At 54.1% G+C, this 21814-nt stretch overlaps 1 protein-coding gene across 5 annotated transcripts in view; it reads left to right on the top strand.

Moving 5' to 3' along the window:
* The window catches only part of LOC137347815 (rab-like protein 6), a 147847-nt gene that overhangs the window by 90281 nt on the left and 35752 nt on the right, over positions 1-21814 (top strand). For 4 of the 5 annotated variants that reach the window (XM_068012832.1, XM_068012829.1, XM_068012831.1 and 1 more), the window contains exon 9: positions 9728-9777. The exons of the other annotated variant lie outside the window; for it this stretch is intronic. In XM_068012832.1, coding sequence (XP_067868933.1) covers positions 9728-9777 — 50 coding nt within the window. The remainder of the gene's footprint in view (positions 1-9727; positions 9778-21814) is intronic. 5 annotated transcript variants of the gene reach the window in all.

The following is a 21814-nucleotide window of genomic DNA, read 5'->3' as shown; positions in this document are numbered from 1 at the left end:
AGAAATTAATCAATTTGAAGGGAACCCCGGTAGCTAACTAATTTTTGGACAGGAAGCATGTTTGGGGTTCAGAACAGGAATTTCTGGAGTATTTAAACATCTTCCCTGTTTAAGCAGTACTCAATTTGAAGCTGTGAGTTCACCTGTTTTTTTTTAACAGTCACAAATTCATCTTTTGAAATCATCGTCATAAAAATGGAATGTTTTGCTTGGAACCTCCTTTTCTCTCGACTAACAAAATCTGCTTTTCTATTCTGAGTTTATTACTGTGGGCTGAGATTGGTTTCCATTGGTTACACGTTGTTCCTTTCTCCCATTCTCTGTCAACTTCCTCTTGTTAGGAAACAAAAAGGTTCTTCCTGGCAGCCACACTTGAAGGAAAGATGAGCAGGAGGCGGGGGTGTGAGCTGGAGGAGGGAGGAGGCGGGGGTGTGAGCTGGAGGAGAGAGGAGGCGGGGGTGTGAGCTGGAGGAGGGAGGAGGCGGGGGTGTGAGCTGGAGGAGGGAGGAGGCGGGGGTGTGAGCTGGTGGAGGGAGGAGGCGGGGGTGTGAGCTGGTGGAGGGAGGAGGCGGGGGTGTGAGATGGAGGAGGGAGGAGGCGGGGGTGTGAGCTGGAGGAGGGAGGAGGCGGGGGTGTGAGCTGGAGGAGGGAGGAGGCGGGGGTGTGAGCTGGAGGAGGGAGGAGGCGGGGGTGTGAGCTGGAGGAGGGAGGAGGCGGGGGTGTGAGCTGGAGGAGGGAGGAGGCGGGGGTGTGAGCTGGAGGAGGGAGGAGGCGGGGGTGTGAGCTGGAGGAGGGAGGAGGCGGGGGTGTGAGCTGGAGGAGGGAGGAGGCGGGGGTGTGAGCTGGAGGAGGGAGGAGGCGGGGGTGTGAGCTGGAGGAGGGGGGAGGCGGGGGTGTGAGCTGGAGGAGGGGGGAGGCGGGGGTGTGAGCTGGGGGAGGGGGGAGGCGGGGGTGTGAGCTGGGGGAGGGGGGAGGCGGGGGTGTGAGCTGGGGGAGGCGGGGGTGTGAGCTGGGGGAGGCGGGGGTGAGAGCAGTCGGATAGGGGAGGCGGGGGTGAGAGCTGGGGGAGGCGGGGAGGCGGGGGTGAGCGCTCGGGGAGGCGGGGGTGTGAGCTGGGGAAGGGGGAGGCGGGGGTGTGAGCTGGGGGAGGCAGGGTGGTGAGCTGGGGGAGGGAGGAGGCGGGGGTGTGAGCTGGGGGAGGGGGAGGCGGGGGTGTGAGCTGGAGGAGGGAGGAGGCGGGGGTGTGAGCTGGAGGAGGGAGGAGGCGGGGGTGTGAGCTGGAGGAGGGAGGAGGCGGGGGTGTGAGCTGGAGGAGGGAGGAGGCGGGGGTGTGAGCTGGCGGAGGCAGGGAGGCGGGGGTGTTAGCTGGGGGAGGGGGAGGCGGGGGTGTGAGCTGGAGGAGGGGGAGGTGGGGGTGTGAGCAGGAGGAGGGGGGAGGCAGGGGTGTGGGCTTGGGGAGGCGGGGGTGTGAGCTGGGGGAGGCGGGGGTGTGAGCTGGGGAGGCGGGGGTGTGAGCTGGGGGAGGCGGGGGTGTGAGCTGGGGGAGGCGGGGGTGTGAGCAGGAGGAGGGGGGAGGCGGGGGTGTGAGCTCGGGGAGGCGAGGGTTCGAGCAGGAGGAGGGGGGAGGCGGGGGTGTGAGCTGGAGGAGGGGGGAGGCGGGGAGGCGGGGGTGTGAGCTGGGGGAGGCGGGGGTGTGAGCTGGAGGAGGGGGGAGGCGGGGGTGTGAGCAGGAGGAGGGAGGAGGGGGGAGGCGGGGGTGTGAGCAGGAGGAGGGGGGAGGCGGGGGTGTGAGCTCGGGGAGGCGAGGGTTCGAGCAGGAGGAGGGGGGAGGCGGGGGTGTGAGCTGGGGGAGGCGGGGGTGTGAGCTGGAGGAGGGCGAGACGGGGGTGTGAGCTGGAGGAGGGGGAGGCGGGGGTGGGAGCTGGAGGAGGGGGAGGTGGGGGTGTGAGCTGGAGGAGGTGGGGGTGTGAGCTGGAGGAGGTGGGGGTGTGAGCTGGAGGAGGCGGGGGTGTGAGCTGGAGGAGGCGGAAGCGGGGGTGTGAGCTGGAGGAGGGGGGAGGCGGGGGTGTGAGCTGGAGGAGGCGGGGGTGTGAGCTGGAGGAGGGGGAGGTGGGGGTGTGAGCAGGAGGAGGGGGGATGCGGGTGTGTGGTCTCGGGGAGGCGGGGGTGTGAGCAGGAGGAGGGGGGAGGCGGGGGTGTGAGCAGGAGGAGGGGGAGGCGGGGGTGTGAGCAGGAGGAGGGGGGAGGCGGGGGTGTGAGCTCGGGGAGGCGAGGGTGTGAGCTCGGGGAGGCGAGGGTGTGAGCAGGGGGGAGGCGAGGGTGTGAGCTGGAGGAGGGGGGAGGCGGGGGTGTGAGCTGAGGGAGGCAGGGAAGCGGGTGTGTGAGCTGGAGGAGGGAGGAGGCGGGGGTGTGAGCTGGGGGAGTCGGGGGTGTGAGCTGGAGGAGGGCGAGGCGGGGGTGTGAGCTGGGGAGGCGGGGTGGTGAGCTGGGGGAGGGGGAGGCGGGGGTATGAGCTGGAGGAGGGAGGAGGCGGGGGTGTGAGCTGGGGGAGGCAGGGAGGCGGGGGTGTGAGCTCGGGGAGGCGGGGCGTGAGTTGGAGGAGGGGGAGGCGGGGGTGTGAGCTGGCGGAGGCAGGGAGACGGGGGTGAGCTGGGGGAGGGGGAGGCGGGGGTGTGAGCTGGAGGAGGGGGAGGTGGGGGTGAGCAGGAGGAGAGGGGAGGCGGGGGTGTGGGCTTGGGGAGGCGGGGGTGTGAGCTGGAGGAGGGGGGAGGCGGGGGTGTGAGCAGGAGGAGGGGGGAGGCGGGGGTGTGAGCTCGGGGAGGCGAGGGTGTGAGCTCGGGGAGGCGAGGGTGTGAGCAGGGGGGAGGCGAGGGTGTGAGCTGGAGGAGGGGGGAGGCGGGGGTGTGAGCTGAGGGAGGCAGGGAAGCGGGTGTGTGAGCTGGAGGAGGGAGGAGGCGGGGGTGTGAGCTGGGGGAGTCGGGGGTGTGAGCTGGAGGAGGGCGAGGCGGGGGTGTGAGCTGGGGAGGCGGGGTGGTGAGCTGGGGGAGGGGGAGGCGGGGGTATGAGCTGGAGGAGGGAGGAGGCGGGGGTGTGAGCTGGGGGAGGCAGGGAGGCGGGGGTGTGAGCTCGGGGAGGCGGGGCGTGAGTTGGAGGAGGGGGAGGCGGGGGTGTGAGCTGGCGGAGGCAGGGAGACGGGGGTGAGCTGGGGGAGGGGGAGGCGGGGGTGTGAGCTGGAGGAGGGGGAGGTGGGGGTGAGCAGGAGGAGAGGGGAGGCGGGGGTGTGGGCTTGGGGAGGCGGGGGTGTGAGCTGGAGGAGGGGGGAGGCGGGGGTGTGAGCAGGAGGAGGGGGGAGGCGGGGGTGTGAGCTCGGGGAGGCGAGGGTTCGAGCAGGAGGAGGGGGGAGGCGGGGGTGAGCTGGAGGAGGGGGGAGGCGGGGAGGCGGGTGTGTGAGCTGGGGGAGGCGGGGGTGTGAGCTGGAGGAGGGCGAGGCGGGGGTGTGAGCTGGAGGAGGGCGAGGCGGGGGTGTGAGCTGGGGGAGGGCGAGGCGGGGGTGTGAGCTGGAGGAGGGGGAGGCGGGGGTGTGAGCTGGAGGAGGGGAGAGGCGGTTGTGTGTGCTGGAGGCGGGGGTGTGAGCTGGAGGAGGTGGGGGTGTGAGCTGGAGGAGAGGGAGGTGGGGGTGTGAGCAGGAGGAGGGGGGATGCGGGGGTGTGGGCTCGGGGAGGCGGGGGAGTGAGCAGGAGGAGGGGGGAGGCGGGGGTGTGGGCTCGGGGAGGCGAGGGTGTGAGCTGGAGGAGGGAGGAGGCGGGGGTGTGAGCTGGGGGAGTCGGGGGTGTGAGCTGGAGGAGGGGGAGGCGGGGGTGTAAGCTGGGGGAGGCGGGGCGGTGAGCTGGGGGAGGGGGAGGCGGGGGTATGAGCTGGAGGAGGGAGGAGGCGGGGGTGTGAGCTGGGGGAGGCAGGGAGGCGGGGGTGTGAGTTGGAGGAGGGGGAGGCGGGGGTGTGAGTTCGGGGAGGCGGGGGTGTGAGCTGGGGGAGGCAGGGAGGCGGGGGTGTGAGCTCAGGGAGGCGGGGGTGTGAGTTGGAGGAAGGAGGAGGCGGGGGTGTGAGCTGGAGAAGGGGGAGGCGGGGGTGTGAGCTTGAGCTGGAGGAGGCAGGGAGGCGGGGGTGTGAGCTGGAGGAGGCAGGGAGGCGGGGTTGTGAGCTGGAGGAGGCGGGGTTGTGAGCTGGAGGAGGGCGGGGGTGTGAGCTGGAGGAGGCGGAAGCGGGGGTGTGGGGAGGGGGAGGCGGTTGTGTGAGCTGGAGGAGGGTGGAGGCGGGGGTGTGATCTGGAGGAGGCGGGGGTGTGAGCTGGAGGAGGGGGAGGTGGGGGTGTGAGGGGGGGAGGCGGGGGTGTGAGCAGGAGGAGGGGGGAGGCGGAGGTGTGAGCAGGAGGAGGGGGGAGGCGGGGGTGTGAGCGGGGGGAGGCGGGGGTGTGAGCTGCAGGAGGTCGGGAGGCGGGGGTGTGAGCTGGAGGAGGTGGGGAGGCGGGGGTGTGAGCTGGAGGAGGTGGGGAGGCGGGGGTGTGAGCTGGAGGAGGTGGGGAGGCGGGGGTGTGAGCTGGAGGAGGTGGGGAGGCGGGGGTGTGAGCTGGAGGAGGTGGGAGGCGGGGGTGTGAGCTGGAGGAGGTGGGGAGGCGGGGGTGTGAGCTGGAGGAGGTGGGGAGGCGGGGGTGTGAGCTGGAGGAGGTGGGGAGGCGGGGGTGTGAGCTGGAGGAGGTGGGGAGGCGGGGGTGTGAGCTGGAGGAGGTGGGGAGGCGGGGGTGTGAGCTGGAGGAGGTGGGGAGGCGGGGGTGTGAGCTGGAGGAGGTGGGGAGGCGGGGGTGTGAGCTGGAGGAGGTGGGGAGGCGGGGGTGTGAGCTGGAGGAGGTGGGGAGGCGGGGGTGTGAGCAGGAGGAGGTGGGAGGCGGGGGTGTGAGCAGGAGGAGGGGGAGGCGGGGGTGTGAGCAGGAGGAGGGGGAGGCGGGGGTGTGAGCTGGAGGAGGTGGGGAGGCGGGTGTGTGAGCAGGGGGGAGGCGAGGGTGTGAGCAGGGGGGAGGCGAGGGTGTGAGCAGGGGGGAGGCGGGGGTGTGAGCTGGAGGAGGTGGGGAGGCGGGGGTGTGAGCTGGAGGAGGTGGGGAGGCGGGGGTGTGAGCTGGAGGAGGTGGGGAGGCGGGGGTGTGAGCTGGAGGAGGTGGGGAGGCGGGGGTGTGAGCTGGAGGAGGTGGGGAGGCGGGGGTGTGAGCAGGAGGAGGTGGGAGGCGGGGGTGTGAGCAGGAGGAGGGGGAGGCGGGGGTGTGAGCTGGAGGAGGTGGGGAGGCGGGTGTGTGAGCTCGGGGAGGCGAGGGTGTGAGCAGGGGGGAGGCGAGGGTGTGAGCAGGGGGGAGGCGAGGGTGTGAGCTGGAGGAGGGAGGAGGCGGGGGTGTGAGCTGGGGGAGTCGGGGGTGTGAGCTGGAGGAGGGCGAGGCGGGGGTGTGAGCAGGGGGAGGCGGGGTGGTGAGCTGGGGGAGGGGGAGGCAGGGGTATGAGCTGGAGGAGGGAGGAGGCGGGGGTGTGAGCTGGGGGAGGCAGGGAGGCGGGGGTGTGAGCTCGGGGAGGCGGTGCGTGAGTTGGAGGAGGGGGAGGCGGGGGTGTGAGTTCGGGGAGGCGGGGGTGTGAGCTGGAGGAGGGGAGGCGGGGGTGTGAGCTGGGGGAGGCAGGGAGGCGGGGGTGTGAGCTCAGGGAGGCGGGGGCGTGAGTTGGAGGAGGGAGGAGGCGGGGGTGTGAGCTGGAGAAGGGGGAGGCGGGGGTGTGAGCTTGAGCTGGAGAAGGGGGAGGCGGGGGTGTGAGCTGGAGGAGGCAGGGAGGCGGGGGTGTGAGCTGGAGGAGGCAGGGAGGCGGGGTTGTGAGCTGGAGGAGGCGGGGTTGTGAGCTGGAGGAGGGCGGGGGTGTGAGCTGGAGGAGGCGGAAGCGGGGGTGTGAGCTTGCGGAGGCGGGGGTGTTAGCTGAGGGAGGGGGAGGCGGTTGTGTGAGCTGGAGGAGGGGGGAGGCGGGGGTGTGAGCTGGAGGAGGCGGGGGTGTGAGCTGGAGGAGGCGGGGGTGTGAGCTGGAGGAGGCGGGGGTGTGAGCTGGAGGAGGGGGAGGTGGGGGTGTGAGGGGGGGAGGCGGGGGTGTGAGCAGGAGGAGGGGGGAGGCGGGGGTGTGAGCGGGGGGAGGCGGGGGTGTGAGCTGCAGGAGTTCGGGAGGCGGGGGTGTGAGCTGCAGGAGTTCGGGAGGCGGGGGTGTGAGCTGGAGGAGGTGGGGAGGCGGGGGTGTGAGCTGGAGGAGGTGGGGAGGCGGGGGTGTGAGCTGGAGGAGGTGGGGAGGCGGGGGTGTGAGCTGGAGGAGGTGGGGAGGCGGGGGTGTGAGCTGGAGGAGGTGGGGAGGCGGGAGTGTGAGCTGGAGGAGGTGGGGAGGCGGGGGTGTGAGCTGGAGGAGGTGGGGAGGCGGGGGTGTGAGCTGGAGGAGGTGGGGAGGCGGGGGTGTGAGCTGGAGGAGGGGGAGGCGGGGGTGTGAGCTGGAGGAGGGGGAGGCGGGGGTGTGAGCTGGAGGAGGTGGGGAGGCGGGGGTGTGAGCTCGGGGAGGCGGGGGTGTGAGGTGGAGGAGGCGGGGGTGTGAGCAGGTGGGTTGGGAGGAGGAGACAGGGTCTTCCGCTGACTCCCCGCTTTTACCTGTGGATCTCTGGCATTGTCATCTCTCAGGCTCACTTTCCTGGTCTTTTAAGTTGTCACTTTGACAGATCTCGGCTGATTTCCACCAACCAGTGCAGACCCTGTTGCTGGATTTTGTTTTTGATAACGATTGTTAGCAAGGCATGGAGCATCATTTCATGATCAATAGTATTGTCTCGTAGGAATCACTGGCCAGCCACAGGTCTGGCTGTGGCAGCACCATATTAGTCACATGAACTAATTTTAGTAGGAATGCCTTGGATGCAACACAGGTACATGTCGTCTTATTCTTCTTTGGCCTCCTTGTCTCGAGAGACAATGGGTAAACGCCAGGAGGTGGTCAGTGGTTTGTGAAGCAGCGCCTGGAGTGGCTATAAAGACCAATTCCAGAGTGACAGACTCTTCCACAACTGCTAAGCCTCTTTGACTCGCCACACTTTAGCCCCGCCTTTATGGCTGTCCGCCAGCTCGAGTGATCACTGGCAACTGACTCCCACGACTTGTGATCAATGTCACAGGACTTCATGTCGCATTTGCAGACGTCTTTAAAGCGGAGACATGGACGGCCGGTGGGTCTGATACCAGTGACGAGCTCGCTGTACAATGTGTCCTTGGGGATCCTGCCATCTTCCATGCGGCTCACATGGCCAAGCCATCTCAAGCGCCGCTGGCTCAGTGGGGTGTATATGCTGGGGATGTTGGCCGCCTCGAGGACTTCTGTGTTGGAGATACGGTCCTGCCACCTGATGCCAAGGAGTCTCCGGAGGCAGCGAATATGGAATGAATTGAGGGGTCGCTCTTGGCTGACATATGTTGTGCAGGCCTCGCTGCCATAGGGCAAGGTACTGAGGACACAGGCTTGATACACTCGGCGTTTTGTGTTCCATGTCAGTGTGCCATTTTCCCACACTCTCTTGGTCAGTCTGGACGTAGCAGTGGAAGCCTTTCCCATGCGCTTGTTGATTTCTGCATCGAGAGACAGGTTACTGGTGATAGTTGAGCCTAGGTAGGCGAACTCTTGAACCACTGCCAGAGTGTGGTTGCCAATATTGATGGATGGAGCATTTCTGACGTCCTGTCCCATGATGTTCGTTTTCTTGAGGCTGATGGTTAGGCCAAATTCGTTGCAGGCAGCCACAAACCTGTCGATGAGTCTCTGCAGACACTCCTCAGTGTGAGATGTTAAAGCAGCATCGTCAGCAAAGAGGAGTTCCCTGATGAGGACTTTCTGTACTTTGATCTTCGCTCTTAGACGGGCAAGGTTGAACAACCTGCCATCAGATTTTGTGTGGAGGAAAATTCCTTCTTAAGACTTGAACGCATGTGAGAGCAGTAGGGAGAAGAAGTTCCCAAACAGTGTGGGTGTGAGAACACAGCCCTGTTTCACGCCACTTAGGATAGGAAAGGGCTCTGATGAGGTGCTGCTATGCTGAATTTTGCCTTTCATATTGTCATGGAATGAGGTGATGATACTCAGTAGCTTTGGTGGACATCCGATCTTTTCTAGTAGTCGATCCTCGTCTGCTGACGAGGTCAAAGGCTTTGGTGAGATCAATGAAAGCAACGTAGAGGGGCATCTGTTGTTCACGGCATTTCTCCTGTAGCTGGCGAAGGGAGAACAGCATGTCAATGCTGGATCTCTGCTCGAAAGCCACACTGTGCCTCAGGGTGGACATGCTCAGCCAGCTTCTGGAGCCAACATGTACTTCACCTGTATCTATTTACTTAATAAATATCTGCCACCATTCAATAACTAAGAAGGTAAAACTTTAATAGCTGTCAAAAACTCTCGCACCAGATGTTCCATCTTGCCATTTCACCAATGAACACACAAAAAGGATTCAAGTTCACATGTACACTGTGTGAATGAGTATTGAGAGCACATGCCCAATCACAGTACCTGTTGTACATTTTTCATTTTCTGATCAGAAATGCAATTAGCCACATCTGGATTCCCATCAGTCACGTGGCCTGTATATTGGACACCACTGGGCATGATTAAAGCGGACCTAACTGCCAAATTCCCTCAGCTTTGCTTCCCTAGGTGACAGCGTAACTGTTAGGAAGATGCTTATATATTTTTCAAGTTTTTTTTTTAAGACTGATGTTTAAATTGTGGAGATGGATTCATTGGAAGATTTCATAAATGCTGGACTTTGTTTTGTTGTTGACAGTTCACTGAAAGGACACTGAGATGTTGTTTGAAAACAACCTTTGCTGGAAATCATGTGGTTTGGGCTCAGTAAACAACAGATACCTTGGTGACCTGGGGAAGATGTTTACAGAGAAGCCACATGTCAAGGTTTATGGAGGTTTGGGGGTTGACTGTCTGGGGGAAGATATTGTTTTCAGTTCAGTTAGGGTGTGAACTGTTTTGAAGACAGTTGGTGTTTTGCCTGCCAAGCAAAAAGAAACCACCTAGCTCACCTCTTTCTCTACCTCTTTGACAAAATCCTGCAAAGATCCAGTGTGGGAGAGCTAAAATCCCTGGTGCTGCATCTCCTGAGAAGCTGGAAAAACCTGCCAGAGTAATTATCAACGCCACCTGAGAAGAACTGCTTTAGAACAGATCCCAGTGACCTGTCTCTGTATACCCACATGCCAGGCCAAAAAGGACAACTGACTTCCTTCCATATCTTTTTTTTTTCTTCCAAGAATTAGCAAGTATTTGGCTAAAGTTTTTTTTTGTTGCAACAGACCTCTGCAGAGAGAATTTCTGTCTTTTTATCGTGTGTGTATGTAATTTTAAAAGGGAAGTTTCATATTTCAGTCTGTGTGTTAATACTTTGCTTCGTTACTGGATAAGTCTTGTTTGATAAACTGATAGTTCCATTGTTTATTAAAGAAACCTGGCTAGTGTAATTTATTCTGGGATAAAGAGTGGAGTATATGATTGACCACATCAGTAATTGGGTAAACATTTAAATATATGTTGTGACCTGTGGAGAAGTGGCATTAGAAAAGACAGCGCACTCCTCCCACCTCGTTTTTAACAGTGACTAACAGGATTGCTTGTTGTCCCACCAGTTGGAAAGGGCCGAATCCCCCAGCATTGATCCCCATCTCTGTTGAGACAGGTGAGCTTAGCAAAGTAAAAGCAAGATACTGCAGATGCGTGAAATCTGAAATATAAACAGAAAGTGCTGGAAAAACTCAGCAGATCTAGCAGCATCTGTGGAGAGAGAAGCAGAGTTAACATTTCAGGTCTGTGACCCTTCATCAGAATTGGCAAAGGTTAGAAATGTAATAGGTTTTAAGCTAGTGAAGGGGTGGGGGCGGTGCGGGTGGTGGTTGCAAGGAGGAGGACAGAAGGGAAGGTGTGTGATGGGGCAGAGGGCAGGAGAGATTAAATGACAAAGATGTCATGGGACAAAGGCAAAGGAAGTGCTAATGGTGCGGTGAATGACAAAGCATTAGTCCAGAGTGTTAATAGCAGAATAATGAACAGCTCTGTCCAAAAGCACAAACATGAAAAACCAAATTTAAAGCATGCTCTGTAATTGTTGAACTCAATGTTGAGTCCGGAAGGCTGTAGAGTCCCTGATTGGAAGATGAGATGCTGTTGTTTGAGCTTGCATTGATGTTCGCTGGAACATTGCAGCAGGCACAGGACAGAAGTGTTGGCAGGAGAGCAGGGGGGAGTGTTGAAACGGCAAGCAACCGGAAGCTCGGGTTCATGCTTGCCAACTGAGTGGAGGTATTCCGCAAAGCGGTCACCCAATCTGCATTTGGTCTCCCTAATGTAGAGGCGACCGCATTGTGAGTACAGTATACTAAATTGAAAGAAGTACAAGTAAATCGCTGTTTCACCTGAAAGGAGTGTTGGGGGCCTTGGATGATGAGGATAGAGGAGGTAAAAGGGCAGGTATTATACCTCCTGCAATTGGGAAGGGGATGAGATGTCGGGGGTGATGGACGAGTGGACCAGGGTGACGTGGAGGGAACGATCCCTTCAGAATGCGGACAGGGGAGGGGAGGGAAGATGCGTTTGGTATTGGCATCATGCTCGAGGCAGCGTAAATGACGGAGGATGATCCTTTGTACGTGGAGGCTGGTGGAGTGGAAAGTGAGGACAAGGGAAACCCTGTCGTGGTTTTGGGAGGGAGCGGAAGGGGTGCGGGCAGAAGTGTGGGAAATGGTACAGGCACAGTTGAGGGCCCCATCAGCCACAGTGGGGGTGAATCATTGGTTGAGTAAAAAGGAAGACATATCAGAAGTGCTGTAGTTGAAGGTTGCATCATCAGAGCAGATGCATCAGACATGAGAAACTGGGAGAATGGAATGGATCCGTACAGGGGGCAGGGTGTGAGGAAGTGTAGTCAAGGTAGCCATGGGAGTCGGTGGGCTTATAATGAACATTAGTGGACAGCCTATCCCAGCGATGGAGACAGAGAAGTCGGGGAAGGGAAGTGTCGGAGATGGACCGTGTGAAGGTGAGAGAAGGCTGGAAATTGGAAGCAAAGTTGAAATTTTCCAGTTCGGCAGGAGAGCAGGAAGCGGCACCAATACAGTCATCAGTGCACCAGAAAAGAAATTGGGGGAGGGGGCCTGAGTAGGACTTGAACAAGGAATGTTTGACATATCCCACAAAACGACAGGCATAACTAGGACACATGTGGGTACCCATTAGCAACACCTTTTATTTGAAGGAAGTGAGTGGAGTTGAGTTCAATGTGAGAACATTGTTCAGCCAGGCGGAGGAGGGTGGTGGTGAATGGGGACTGGTTGGGCCTCTGTTTAAGGAAGAAGCGGAGAGCCTCAGACCATTCTGGTGGGATAATGGAGGTATAGAGAGATTGGAAATCCACAGTGAAGAGGAGGCAGTTAGGGAAACTGGAAATTGTCGAAATGACGTAGGGTGTCAGAAGAGTCACGGATGTAGGTGGGAAGAGGAGGAGAGGGGAGGACTGGGGAGAAAAGATAAAGTCAAGATAGGAAGAAATACGTTTAGTGGGGCAGGAACAGGCTGAAATGATGGGTCTCCCAGGAGAGTCCTGTTTGTGGATTTTGGGAAGGAGGTAGCAGCGGGCTGTCTGGAGTAGCGGGATTATGAGGTCAGAAGCTGTAGAGGGAAGATCTCTGGAGGAGATGAGGTCATTGACAGCCCTGGAGACAGTGATGGTGGTGGGATCATGGTCCAGGGGGAGGTAGGAAGAAGGGTCTGAGAGTTGGCAGACAGCCTCTGCAAGGTAGAGGTTGGTACGCCAGACAACAACAGCACCACCCTTATCTGCAGGTTTAATCACAACGTTGGGGTTAGATCTGAGAGAACGGAGTGCAGCAAGTTCAGAGGGAGACAGGTTAGAGTGAGTGAGGGGAGCAGAGAAATAGAGACAGCCGATGTCACGCCAACAGTTCTCAATGAAAAGATCAAGAGTGGGTAACAGGCCAGAGGGAGGGGTCCAGGTGGAGGGAGAATGCTGGAGGTGGGTGAATAGGTCTGCTGGTTGCGGAGGGGACACCTGGTCAAAGAAGTGAGCACTGAGGCGGAGGTGACGGAAGAAGAGCTCAACGTCATGCTGAACACGAAATTCATTGAGGTGGGGGCATAAGGGAATAAAACTGAGTCCTTTGTTAAGTACAGATCAGAGATGGGAAGTTCAGAGGGTATTGTGAATACACAGCAAAGGGTCAGATTAGGAGAACGAATGGGGTCAGAGGGAAGTTAAGGGGAAGAAGGATCTGGAGGGGCATTATTCCCCAAGAACTTAGCAAAGGCAACAGTTAAGAGTGCAACAATGAGCCTTGGTCCTCCCCAAACTATGAAATCAGCCACTTCTGATCACTGTCCAGTGATTCATGATAGACTATAACAGTCTCTCTCCCAGCTCCTCACTCTGACCCGCTTGATTGGCACCCCATCTACAAACTTTCGCTCCCTCCACCACCGATGCACAGTGGCAGCAGTGTGTGCCATCTACAAGGTGCACTGCAGCAGTTCACCAAGGCTCCTTAGACAGCACCTTCCAAACCCGCGACCTCTACCAACTAGAGGGACAAGGGCAGCAAATGCATTGGAACACCACCACCTGCAAGTTCCCCTCCAAGTCTCTCACCATCCTGACTTGGAACTATATCGCAGTTCCTTCATTGGCGCTGGGTCAAAATCCTGGAACTCCCTTCCTAACAGCACTGTGTGTGTACCTACCTAACATGGACTGCAGTGGTTCAAGAAGGCAGCTCACCACCACCTTCTCAAGGGCAATTAGGGACGGCCAATAAATGCTGGCCTTGCCAGCGGCGCCCACATCACATCAGTGAATAAAATAATAGTCTGCTGACACTAGCTCAGAATGAAGACGAGTAGTGTGTAGCTGGTGCCTGTGGCCATTCCCAGTGAGAGGCATTGGGGAAAATGCATCTTGTTTGGCAGAAATGTACAGAACAAAGATTTTTGTTAAAGAAGCTCTCCCCATGCATTTATCTGAAATGTTGGGAGTAGTGCTGCACTGTCTTGGGCATTTTACAATCCCTGATATCCAGTGATAGAACTTCTCTTGGCCATTAGAACCACAGAAAAATTACCGCACAGAAGGAGGTCATTCAGCTCGTTGTGTCCTTGCCAGCCGAACAAACCAGTCGCCCAGTCTAATCCGCCTTGCAGCTTCTGGTCCATAGCCCCGCAGGTTACAGCACTTCAGGTGCCTGTCCCAGTATCTTTTAAAAGAATTGAGGGTTTCTGCTTCCACCACCTTTCCTGGCAGTGAATTTCAGACACCCATCACCCTCTGGGTGAAAAAGTTTTTCCTCATGTCCCCTCTAATCCTTCTACCAATCACCTGAAATCTGTGTCCCCTGATAATTGACCTCTCTGCTAGGGGAAATGGATTCTTCCTGTCTACTCTATCTAGGCCCCTCATAATTTTGTATACCCCAATTAAGTCACCCCTTAACCTCCTCTGTTCTAAGGAAAACAACCCTAGCCTCCTAGCCTATCCAATCTTTCCTCATAGCTGCAATTTCAAGCCCTGGTAACATTCTTGTAAATCTCCTCTGTACTCTCTCCAGAGCAATTATGTCCTTCCTGTAATGTGGTGACCAGAACTGTATGAAATACTCCAGCTGTGGCCTAACCAGCATTTTATACAGTTCCAGCATTACATCCCTGCTTTTGTATTCTATACCTTGGCCAGTAAAGGAAAGCATTCCATATGCCATCTTCATCACTCTATCTACCTGTCCTGCCACTTTCAGGGACCTGTGGACATGCACTCCAAGGTCTCTCACTTTCCTACCCCTCTCAATATCCTCCCGTTTATTGTGTATTCCCTCGCTTTATTTGCCCTCCCCAAATGTATTACCTTATCCTTCTCTAGATTGAAATCCATTTGCCAGTTTTCCGCCCACTCAACCAAACCATTGCTATCATTCTGAAGCGTATGGCTATACTCTTCATTATCAACTACACAGCCAATTATTGTGTCATCAGCAAATTTCCCAATCATGTCCCCCACGTTTGAGTCCAAATCATGAATATATACGACAAACAGCAAGGGACCCAGCCCTGAGGAACGCCACTGGAAACCACTTTCCATTCGCAAAAACATCCGTCGATTACTACCCTTTGTTTCCTGGCCCTGAGCCAATTCTCTTGTATCCCATGGGCTTTTACTTTATTGACTAGTCTGCCATGTGGGACCTTGTCAAATGCCTTACTAAAATCCATGTAGAACACATCTTCTGCACTACCCTCATCAATCCTCCTTGTTACTTCCTCAAAAAACTCAATTAAGTTAGTAAGACATGACCTTCCCCTAACAAATCCATGCTGACTATCCCTAATTAATCCATGTCTTTCTAAGTGGCAGTTTATCCTGTCCCTCAAAATTGATTCTAACAATTTACCCACCACCATCAGACTGACTGGCCTATAATTATTTGGCCTATCCCTCGCACCCTTTTTAAACAATGGTACAATGTTCGCAGACCTCCAATCATCTGGGACCTTGCCTGTATCTAGTGAGGATTTGAAGATGATCCTCAGCGCATCTGCTATTTCCTCCCTGGCTTCCTTTAACAACCTGGGATGCAATCCATCCAGCCCTGGCGATTTATCCACTTTTTCAAGGATGCCAGACCCTCTAGTACGTCCTATCTCATTATGCTTATCGTTGCTAATATTGTACACTCCTCCTCTTCAACTACAGTGTCTGCATCAACCCTCTCCTTTGTCAAGAAAGAGACAATAAAATCATTAAGAACCCTGCCCACATCTTCTGCATCCGTGCGTAAGTTCCCTTGTACATCTCTGATAGGCCCTACCCTTTCCTTAGTTATCCTCTTGCTCTTAATGTACTGATAAAACATCTTCGGGTTTTCCTTGATCTTACCTGCCAATAATTTTTCATGTCCTCTCTTTGCTTTTCTAATTTCCTCTTTTACTTCACCCCTGTACTTTCTGTACTCCTCTAGGCTTTCTAAAGTGTTAAGATTTCTGTGATCGTCATTAGCTTTCTTTTTCTGCTGTAACTTACCCTGTATGCTTCTAGATTTGGCAGTACCATCCTTTATCTTTGTGGGGATATGCCTACACTGTTCCTGTAGTATCTTACTTTTGAATGCCTCCCACTGGTTTGCCACTGAGTTTCCTTCAAGTATCTGTATCCAGTCCATTTTGGCCAAGTCTCCTCTCAGTTTCGTAAAATTTGCCTTCCCCCAATTTAGAACCTTTACTCCTGTTTTATTTTTGTCCTTTTCCATGATTATGCTAAAACTAACTGTATTATGGTCACTATCTCCAAAATGGTCACCCACTGCTACTTCACATACTTGCCCAGCTTAATTACTGAAGACTACATCTAGAATTGCGCCCCCTGTCATTGGGCTTGTTACGTGCTGGCTAAAAAAGTTTTCTTGAACACAGTTCAAGAATTTTATCCCCTCTGTGCCCTTCACACTGTTTCTATCCCACTTGATATTGGGGTGGTTGAAATCCCCAACTATTATTACCCTATAGTTTCTGTACTCAGAAATCTGCCTACATATTCTTCTATCACCCTCTCTCTATTTGGGGGTCTATAGTACACTCCTAGTAGTGTGGCTTTCCCTTTTTTTATTTCTGAGCTCCACCCATATGGCCTCGATTGATTCCTTAAATAATAATACTACACCCCCTCCTTTTTATCTCCCTCTCTATCCTGCCTGAAAACGCTATATCCAGGGAAGTTGAGCTGCCATTCTTGCCCCTCTTTAAGCCAATTTTCCGTTATAGCAATGATATAGTGTTGCCATGTGTCTATCTGTGTCCTCAGCTCATCGGCTTTATTTACTATATTCCTTGCATTTAAATAAATACCTTTTAACACTGCCAAGTTCCTGTGCTGTACACTTTTTAACCTTTGCCTCTTCTGTCTTTCAGAGTCATTCACTAATTTTCTGCCTCCTGTTCCCTGCCCTGAAATTATCCTGTCTAAGACTGCGCTCAGGTTACCATCCCCAACAGCAGTAGCAAACCTTCTTGCAAGGATATTTGTCCCAGTTCTGTTCAGGAGTAGACCGTCCAGCTTGTACAGGTCCCACCTTCCGCAGAGCCGGTCCCAATGCCCCAGAAATCTGAAGCCCTCCCTCCTGCATCATCTCTCCAGCCATGCCTTCATCTGGTGTGTTTTCCTATTTCTATACTCAGTAGCACGTGGCCTTGGGAGAAATCCAGAGATTACTACCTTTGAGGTCGTGCTTGCTAATCTCGTTCCTAACTCCCTAAACTCTGCCTGCAAGACCTCATCCCTCTTTCTTCCTATATCGTTGGTACCAATGTGGACCATGACCTCTGGCTGTGTTCTCTAGCTGCTCAGTGATATCCATGATCCATGTACCAGGGAGGCAACATACCATCCTGGAATCATATCTGCGAGCACAGAAACGCCTATCTGTTCCCCTAACTATAGAATCCCCTACCACGATTGCTCTCTTGTCCTTTCTGCTCCCTCCCTGCACAGCTGAGTCACCCATAGTGCTCTGGTCATGACACTCGCTGCACTCTCCAGAGGAACCCTCTCTCCCATTGGTACTCAGAACTGAATACCGGTTAGAAAGTGCGATGCCCTCTGGGGTCTCCTGCACTACCTGCCTTGTCCTTCTTGTCTGTCTGGCAGCCACTTAGTCCCTCTCTGCCTGTGCTCTCTCAAGCTCCAGAGTGACTACCTTCTGACACGTGCTATCCACGTAGTCCTCTGCCTCCTGATGTACCACAGTGACTCCAGCTGCCACTCGTGTTCCAAAACTCGGAGCTCAAGCTTCTGCAGCAGTGACACTTCCTGTAGATGTGTTTGTCAAGGACACATGATGAGTCCTCGACTTTCCACATGCCACAGGAGTCACGTTCTGCTTGGCCGAGCTGCCCTGCCATTACTTAGCTTTACAAACTAGTTATTGCTAGTGTAATAAGTGGAATAACTTACCAATTACTTGCCAATCAGCTCCTTCACCTGTACCGTGGAGTCTGAAAAGGTAGAAAAGAAAGACTACAAAGAGCACCCCTTTCCCCTAGTCTGTGAAATCCCTCACACACAACTCACAGCCTATTCTAATTAGTAATTATTAATAAATTGCACTAATTAAAAAAAAAACTTTGTAGTACTAACCTTACAAGGTAGCTATTTGAGGGTTTTAAAAAAAAAAATAACATTTTTTTAGAACTTTCTTTAGAAAGTCCACTGAATGCCACTACAGCTGGTATTGATAAAAAATAAATATAAACTTGTGTTCAATGGGAAATAAAGATGACTTAAGGGATTGACTTGTCGAATACTAAAATTGCTTTGTTTTAGCTTCTCAGCAGGTTCTGGGGTCACCTGTTATATTGCTAGCAGTGGAAGACACAGTGACTGAATTATCATCACTGTCCATTGATTTCCTCCTCCTCTCCCCCAACCCCTTCGAAGTCTGGCACACAGCAGGACACATGTGGAAACGTTTCACCATAAGTGACAGAATTCCATGCCGAGGGATGGAGTGCAGGGATATTCCAATAGATTGGGACTTGAGTCACATAAGGAAATGGAAGGTTTGTGTGTCCTGCCATATGCACCATTTGTCAGAGGTGAGCAGGTTAGACAAGGTGGTGATGAGCATTGGTTGCAGAAGGAGAGGGCAGTCAGCCAGAGAGTGCGATTGGTAATCAGGAAAGAATTATAGTCTGAGACCAAAATACTGGAGCAATGGGATAGGGAACTGAGTGGGGTTAGCTGAAGGTGGAGAACATACAGCATGTTATGGAGCAGGGGTGTAAGGAGTGGCTATATTTAGAGAAAGATACTCAGTAAAGTTAGGGAAGTAACACAGGCATTACGTGTCAGGTGGTTAAGAAGTGTCTATTAATAATGAGAGTGTTAGACAGGAAGTAGAAAGGGGGAGAAAGGAAAAGTCATATGAATGTTTGCAAAGACCAGCTGGTCCAGCAAGGCTTTCCCATTCAGCCATGTAACTAAGGAGGATGACTCAACATTACCCACCATCTAGCAGCCCTGTAATCTTCTGGGAAAGACATGAAAGCCGATAATGAACTCCAGACCAATTCATGGGGAAAGATATTCTGGGAAATCCCCCTTCAACCCTCAAAAGTGATCAAAGATGAATTCCAGGCATAACAGTAACTGAGGGTCATCACCCACCCTGTGTACACCGTGACTGAGGGTCATCGCCCACCCTGTGTACACCGTGACTGAGGGTCATCGCCCACCCTGTGTACACCGTGACTGAGGGTCATCGCCCACCCTGTGTACACCGTGACTGAGGGTCATCGCCCACCCTGTGTACACCGTGACTGAGGGTCATCGCCCACCCTGTGTACACCGTGACTGAGGGTCATCGCCCACCCTGTGTACACCGCGACTGAGGGTCATCGCCCACCCTGAGTACACCGCGACTGAGGGTCATCGCCCACCCTGAGTACACCGCGACTGAGGGTCATCGCCCACCCTGTGTACACCGCGACTGAGGGTCATCGCCCACCCTGTGTACACCGCGACTGAGGGTCATCGCCCACCCTGTGTACACCGCGACTGAGGGTCATCGCCCACCCTGTGTACACCGCGACTGAGGGTCATCGCCCACCCTGTGTACACCGCGACTGAGGGTCATCGCCCACCCTGTGTACACCGCGACTGAGGGTCATCGCCCACCCTGTGTACACCGCGACTGAGGGTCATCGCCCACCCTGTGTACACCGTGACTGAGGGTCATCGCCCACCCTGTGTACACCGTGACTGAGGGTCATCGCCCACCCTGTGTACACCGCGACTGAGGGTCATCGCCCACCCTGTGTACACCGCGACTGAGGGTCATCGCCCACCCTGTGTACACCGCGACTGAGGGTCATCGCCCACCCTGTGTACACCGCGACTGAGGGTCATCGCCCACCCTGTGTACACTGTACTGGTGTATTGAGTCTTGAGATGATAGGGGGTCCTGGTGAAGGAGTCTGGGTTACGTAGTAAGAAAATACAAATTAGGAGCAGGACTAGGCCATTTGGCCCCTCGAGCCTGCTCTGCAATTTGATATGATCATGGCTGATTGTGGCCTTAATTCTACTTTCCTGACCACCCCCTATAACCTTTGACTCCCTTGTCAATCAAGAATTTATCTAGCTCAGCCTTAAAATTATTCAATGACCCAGCCCCCACTGCTCTCTGGGGAAGAGAATTCCACAAACTAATGACCCTCAGAGAAAAAAATTTGCTTCATATCCATCTTAAATGGGAGACCCCTTATTTCTAAACACTGTCCCCTAGTTCTAGTCTCACGCATAAGGGGAAGCTTCCTTTCAACATCCACCCTGTCCAGTCCCCTCAGGATCTTGTATGCTTCAATAAGATCACTTCTCATTCTTCTAAACCCCAATGGAAAGAAGCATGACCTTTCCTCATAAAATAACCCCTTCATCCCAGCAATCAGTCGAGTGAACCTTCTCTGAACTGCTAATGCAATTATATCCTTTCTTAAGTAAGGAGACCAAACTGTGCGCAGTACTCGAGATGTGGTCTCACCAACACCCTGTACCACTGCAGCAGAACTTCCTACTTTTATATTCCATTCCCCTTGCAATAAAACAACAACATTCTATTTGCCTTCCTAAGAGCTTGCTGTACCTCCATACTAACTTTTTGTGATTCATGTACAAGGACACCCAGATCCCTCTGTACTGCAGAGTTCTGCAGTCTCTCTCCATTTAGTTAATATTCAGCTTTTCTATTCTTCCTACCAAAGTGGACAAGTTCACTTTTTCCCACATTATACTCCAGCTGCCAAATTTTTGCCCACTCACTTAACGTATCTAAATCCCTTTGCAGACTTTCTATGTCCTCTTCACAACTTACTCTCTGATCCATCAGCAAATTTAGCAACCATGCATTCTGTCCCTTCATCCAAGTCATTTATATAGATTGCAAATAGTTGAGGCCCCCAGCACTGATCCCTGTGGCACTCCACTAGTTACAGCTTGCCAACCTGAAAATGACCCATTGATCCCTACTCACTGTTTTCCTGTTAGAATCACAGAATTATTGCAGGGCAGAAGGCAGCCATTCGGCCCATTGTGTCTGCACCAGGTCTCCAAAAAAACAATTCACCTAGTGTAATTCCCCTGACTTCTCCCCATACCCTGCATTTTTCCTTTTCACGTAACTGTCTAATTCCCTTTTGAATGCTTCAATTGAACCTGCCTTCGCCACGTTCTCAGGCAATGCATTCCAGACCTTAACCACTCGCTGTGTGAAAAGGTTTTTCCTCATGTCGCTTTTGTTTCTCTTACCCATTACTTTAAATCTGTGCCCTCTCGTTCTCGATCCTTTCACGAGTGGGAACAGTTTCTCCCTATATACTCTGTCCAGACCCCTCATGGATTTTGAATACCTCAATCAAATCACCTCTCAGCCTTCTCTTCTCCAAGGAAAACAGTCTCAACTTCTCCAATCTATCTTCATAACTGAAGTTCCTCACCCCTGGAACCATTCACAAGAATCTTCTTTACTCTCTCCAATGCCCTCACGTCTTTCCTAAAGTGCGACGCCCAGAACTGGACACAGTACTCCAGCTGAGGTCAAACTAGTGTCTTGTGTAGATTCAACATAACTTCCTTGCTCTTGTACTCTTTGCCTCTATTAATAAAGCTCAGGATACTGTAAGTTTTATTAACTGCACTTTCAACCTGTCCTGCTACCTTCAATGACTTATACACATATACACCCAGGTCCCTCTGCTCCTGTACCTGCATTAGAATTGTACCCTTTATTTTGATTCTCCGTGTTCTTCCTACCAAAATGAATCATTTTGCATTTTTCTGCATTGAACTTCATCTGTCACCTATTTGCCTATTCCACCAGCTTGTCTATGTCCTTTTACAGTTCTACACTATCCTCCTCACAGTTCACAATGCATCCAAGTTTTGTATTATCCGCAGACTTTGAAATTGTGCCTTGTACCAAGCTCGACATCATTAACATACATCAGGAAAAGCAAGGGTCCCAACACTGATCCTTGGGGAACTCCACTACAAACCTTCCTCCAGCCCGAAAAACATCCACTAACCACTGCTCTTTGTTTCCTGTCACTCAGCCAATTCCGCATCCATGTTGCTCCCATCCCTTTTATTCCATGAGCTACAACCTTGCTCGCAAGTCTGTTGTGGCACTGTATTAAACGCCTTTTGAAAGTCCATGTATACCACATCAACAGCATTGCTGTCATCAACCCTCTCTGTTACCTCCTCAAAAAAACTCCAGCATGTTAGTTAAACATGATTTTTCCTTAAGAAACCCATGCTGGCTTTCTTTAATTAACCCGCATTTGTCCATGCTAACTAGTCCTTTATCCATGCAAATGTGTTAGCCCCTGCACCATGAGCTCTTATATTGTGTAGTAACCTTTGATGTGGCACCTTATCAAATGCCCTTTGGGAATCCAAGTACACGACACCTACAAGTTACCCTTTATTCATTTTGCTTCCTACTTCCACAAAGAAGTCTCAGGTAGGCTGTGGAGAACTACAGGGATGTGCTGAATGGATTTTTCTTGTTCTTGATCAAGTTATAGTCCTTGTATAAGGAAACATAATTTTCAGTTGGTCATATGATGTGAGGCATCGCCTTTCAACATTGACTGTTTGATAGCAGATA

This window comes from Heterodontus francisci, chromosome 32 (genome assembly GCF_036365525.1).
Source record: "Heterodontus francisci isolate sHetFra1 chromosome 32, sHetFra1.hap1, whole genome shotgun sequence".
Taxonomy (NCBI): domain Eukaryota; kingdom Metazoa; phylum Chordata; class Chondrichthyes; order Heterodontiformes; family Heterodontidae; genus Heterodontus; species Heterodontus francisci.
This window is presented reverse-complemented; position numbering and strand designations above follow the sequence as displayed.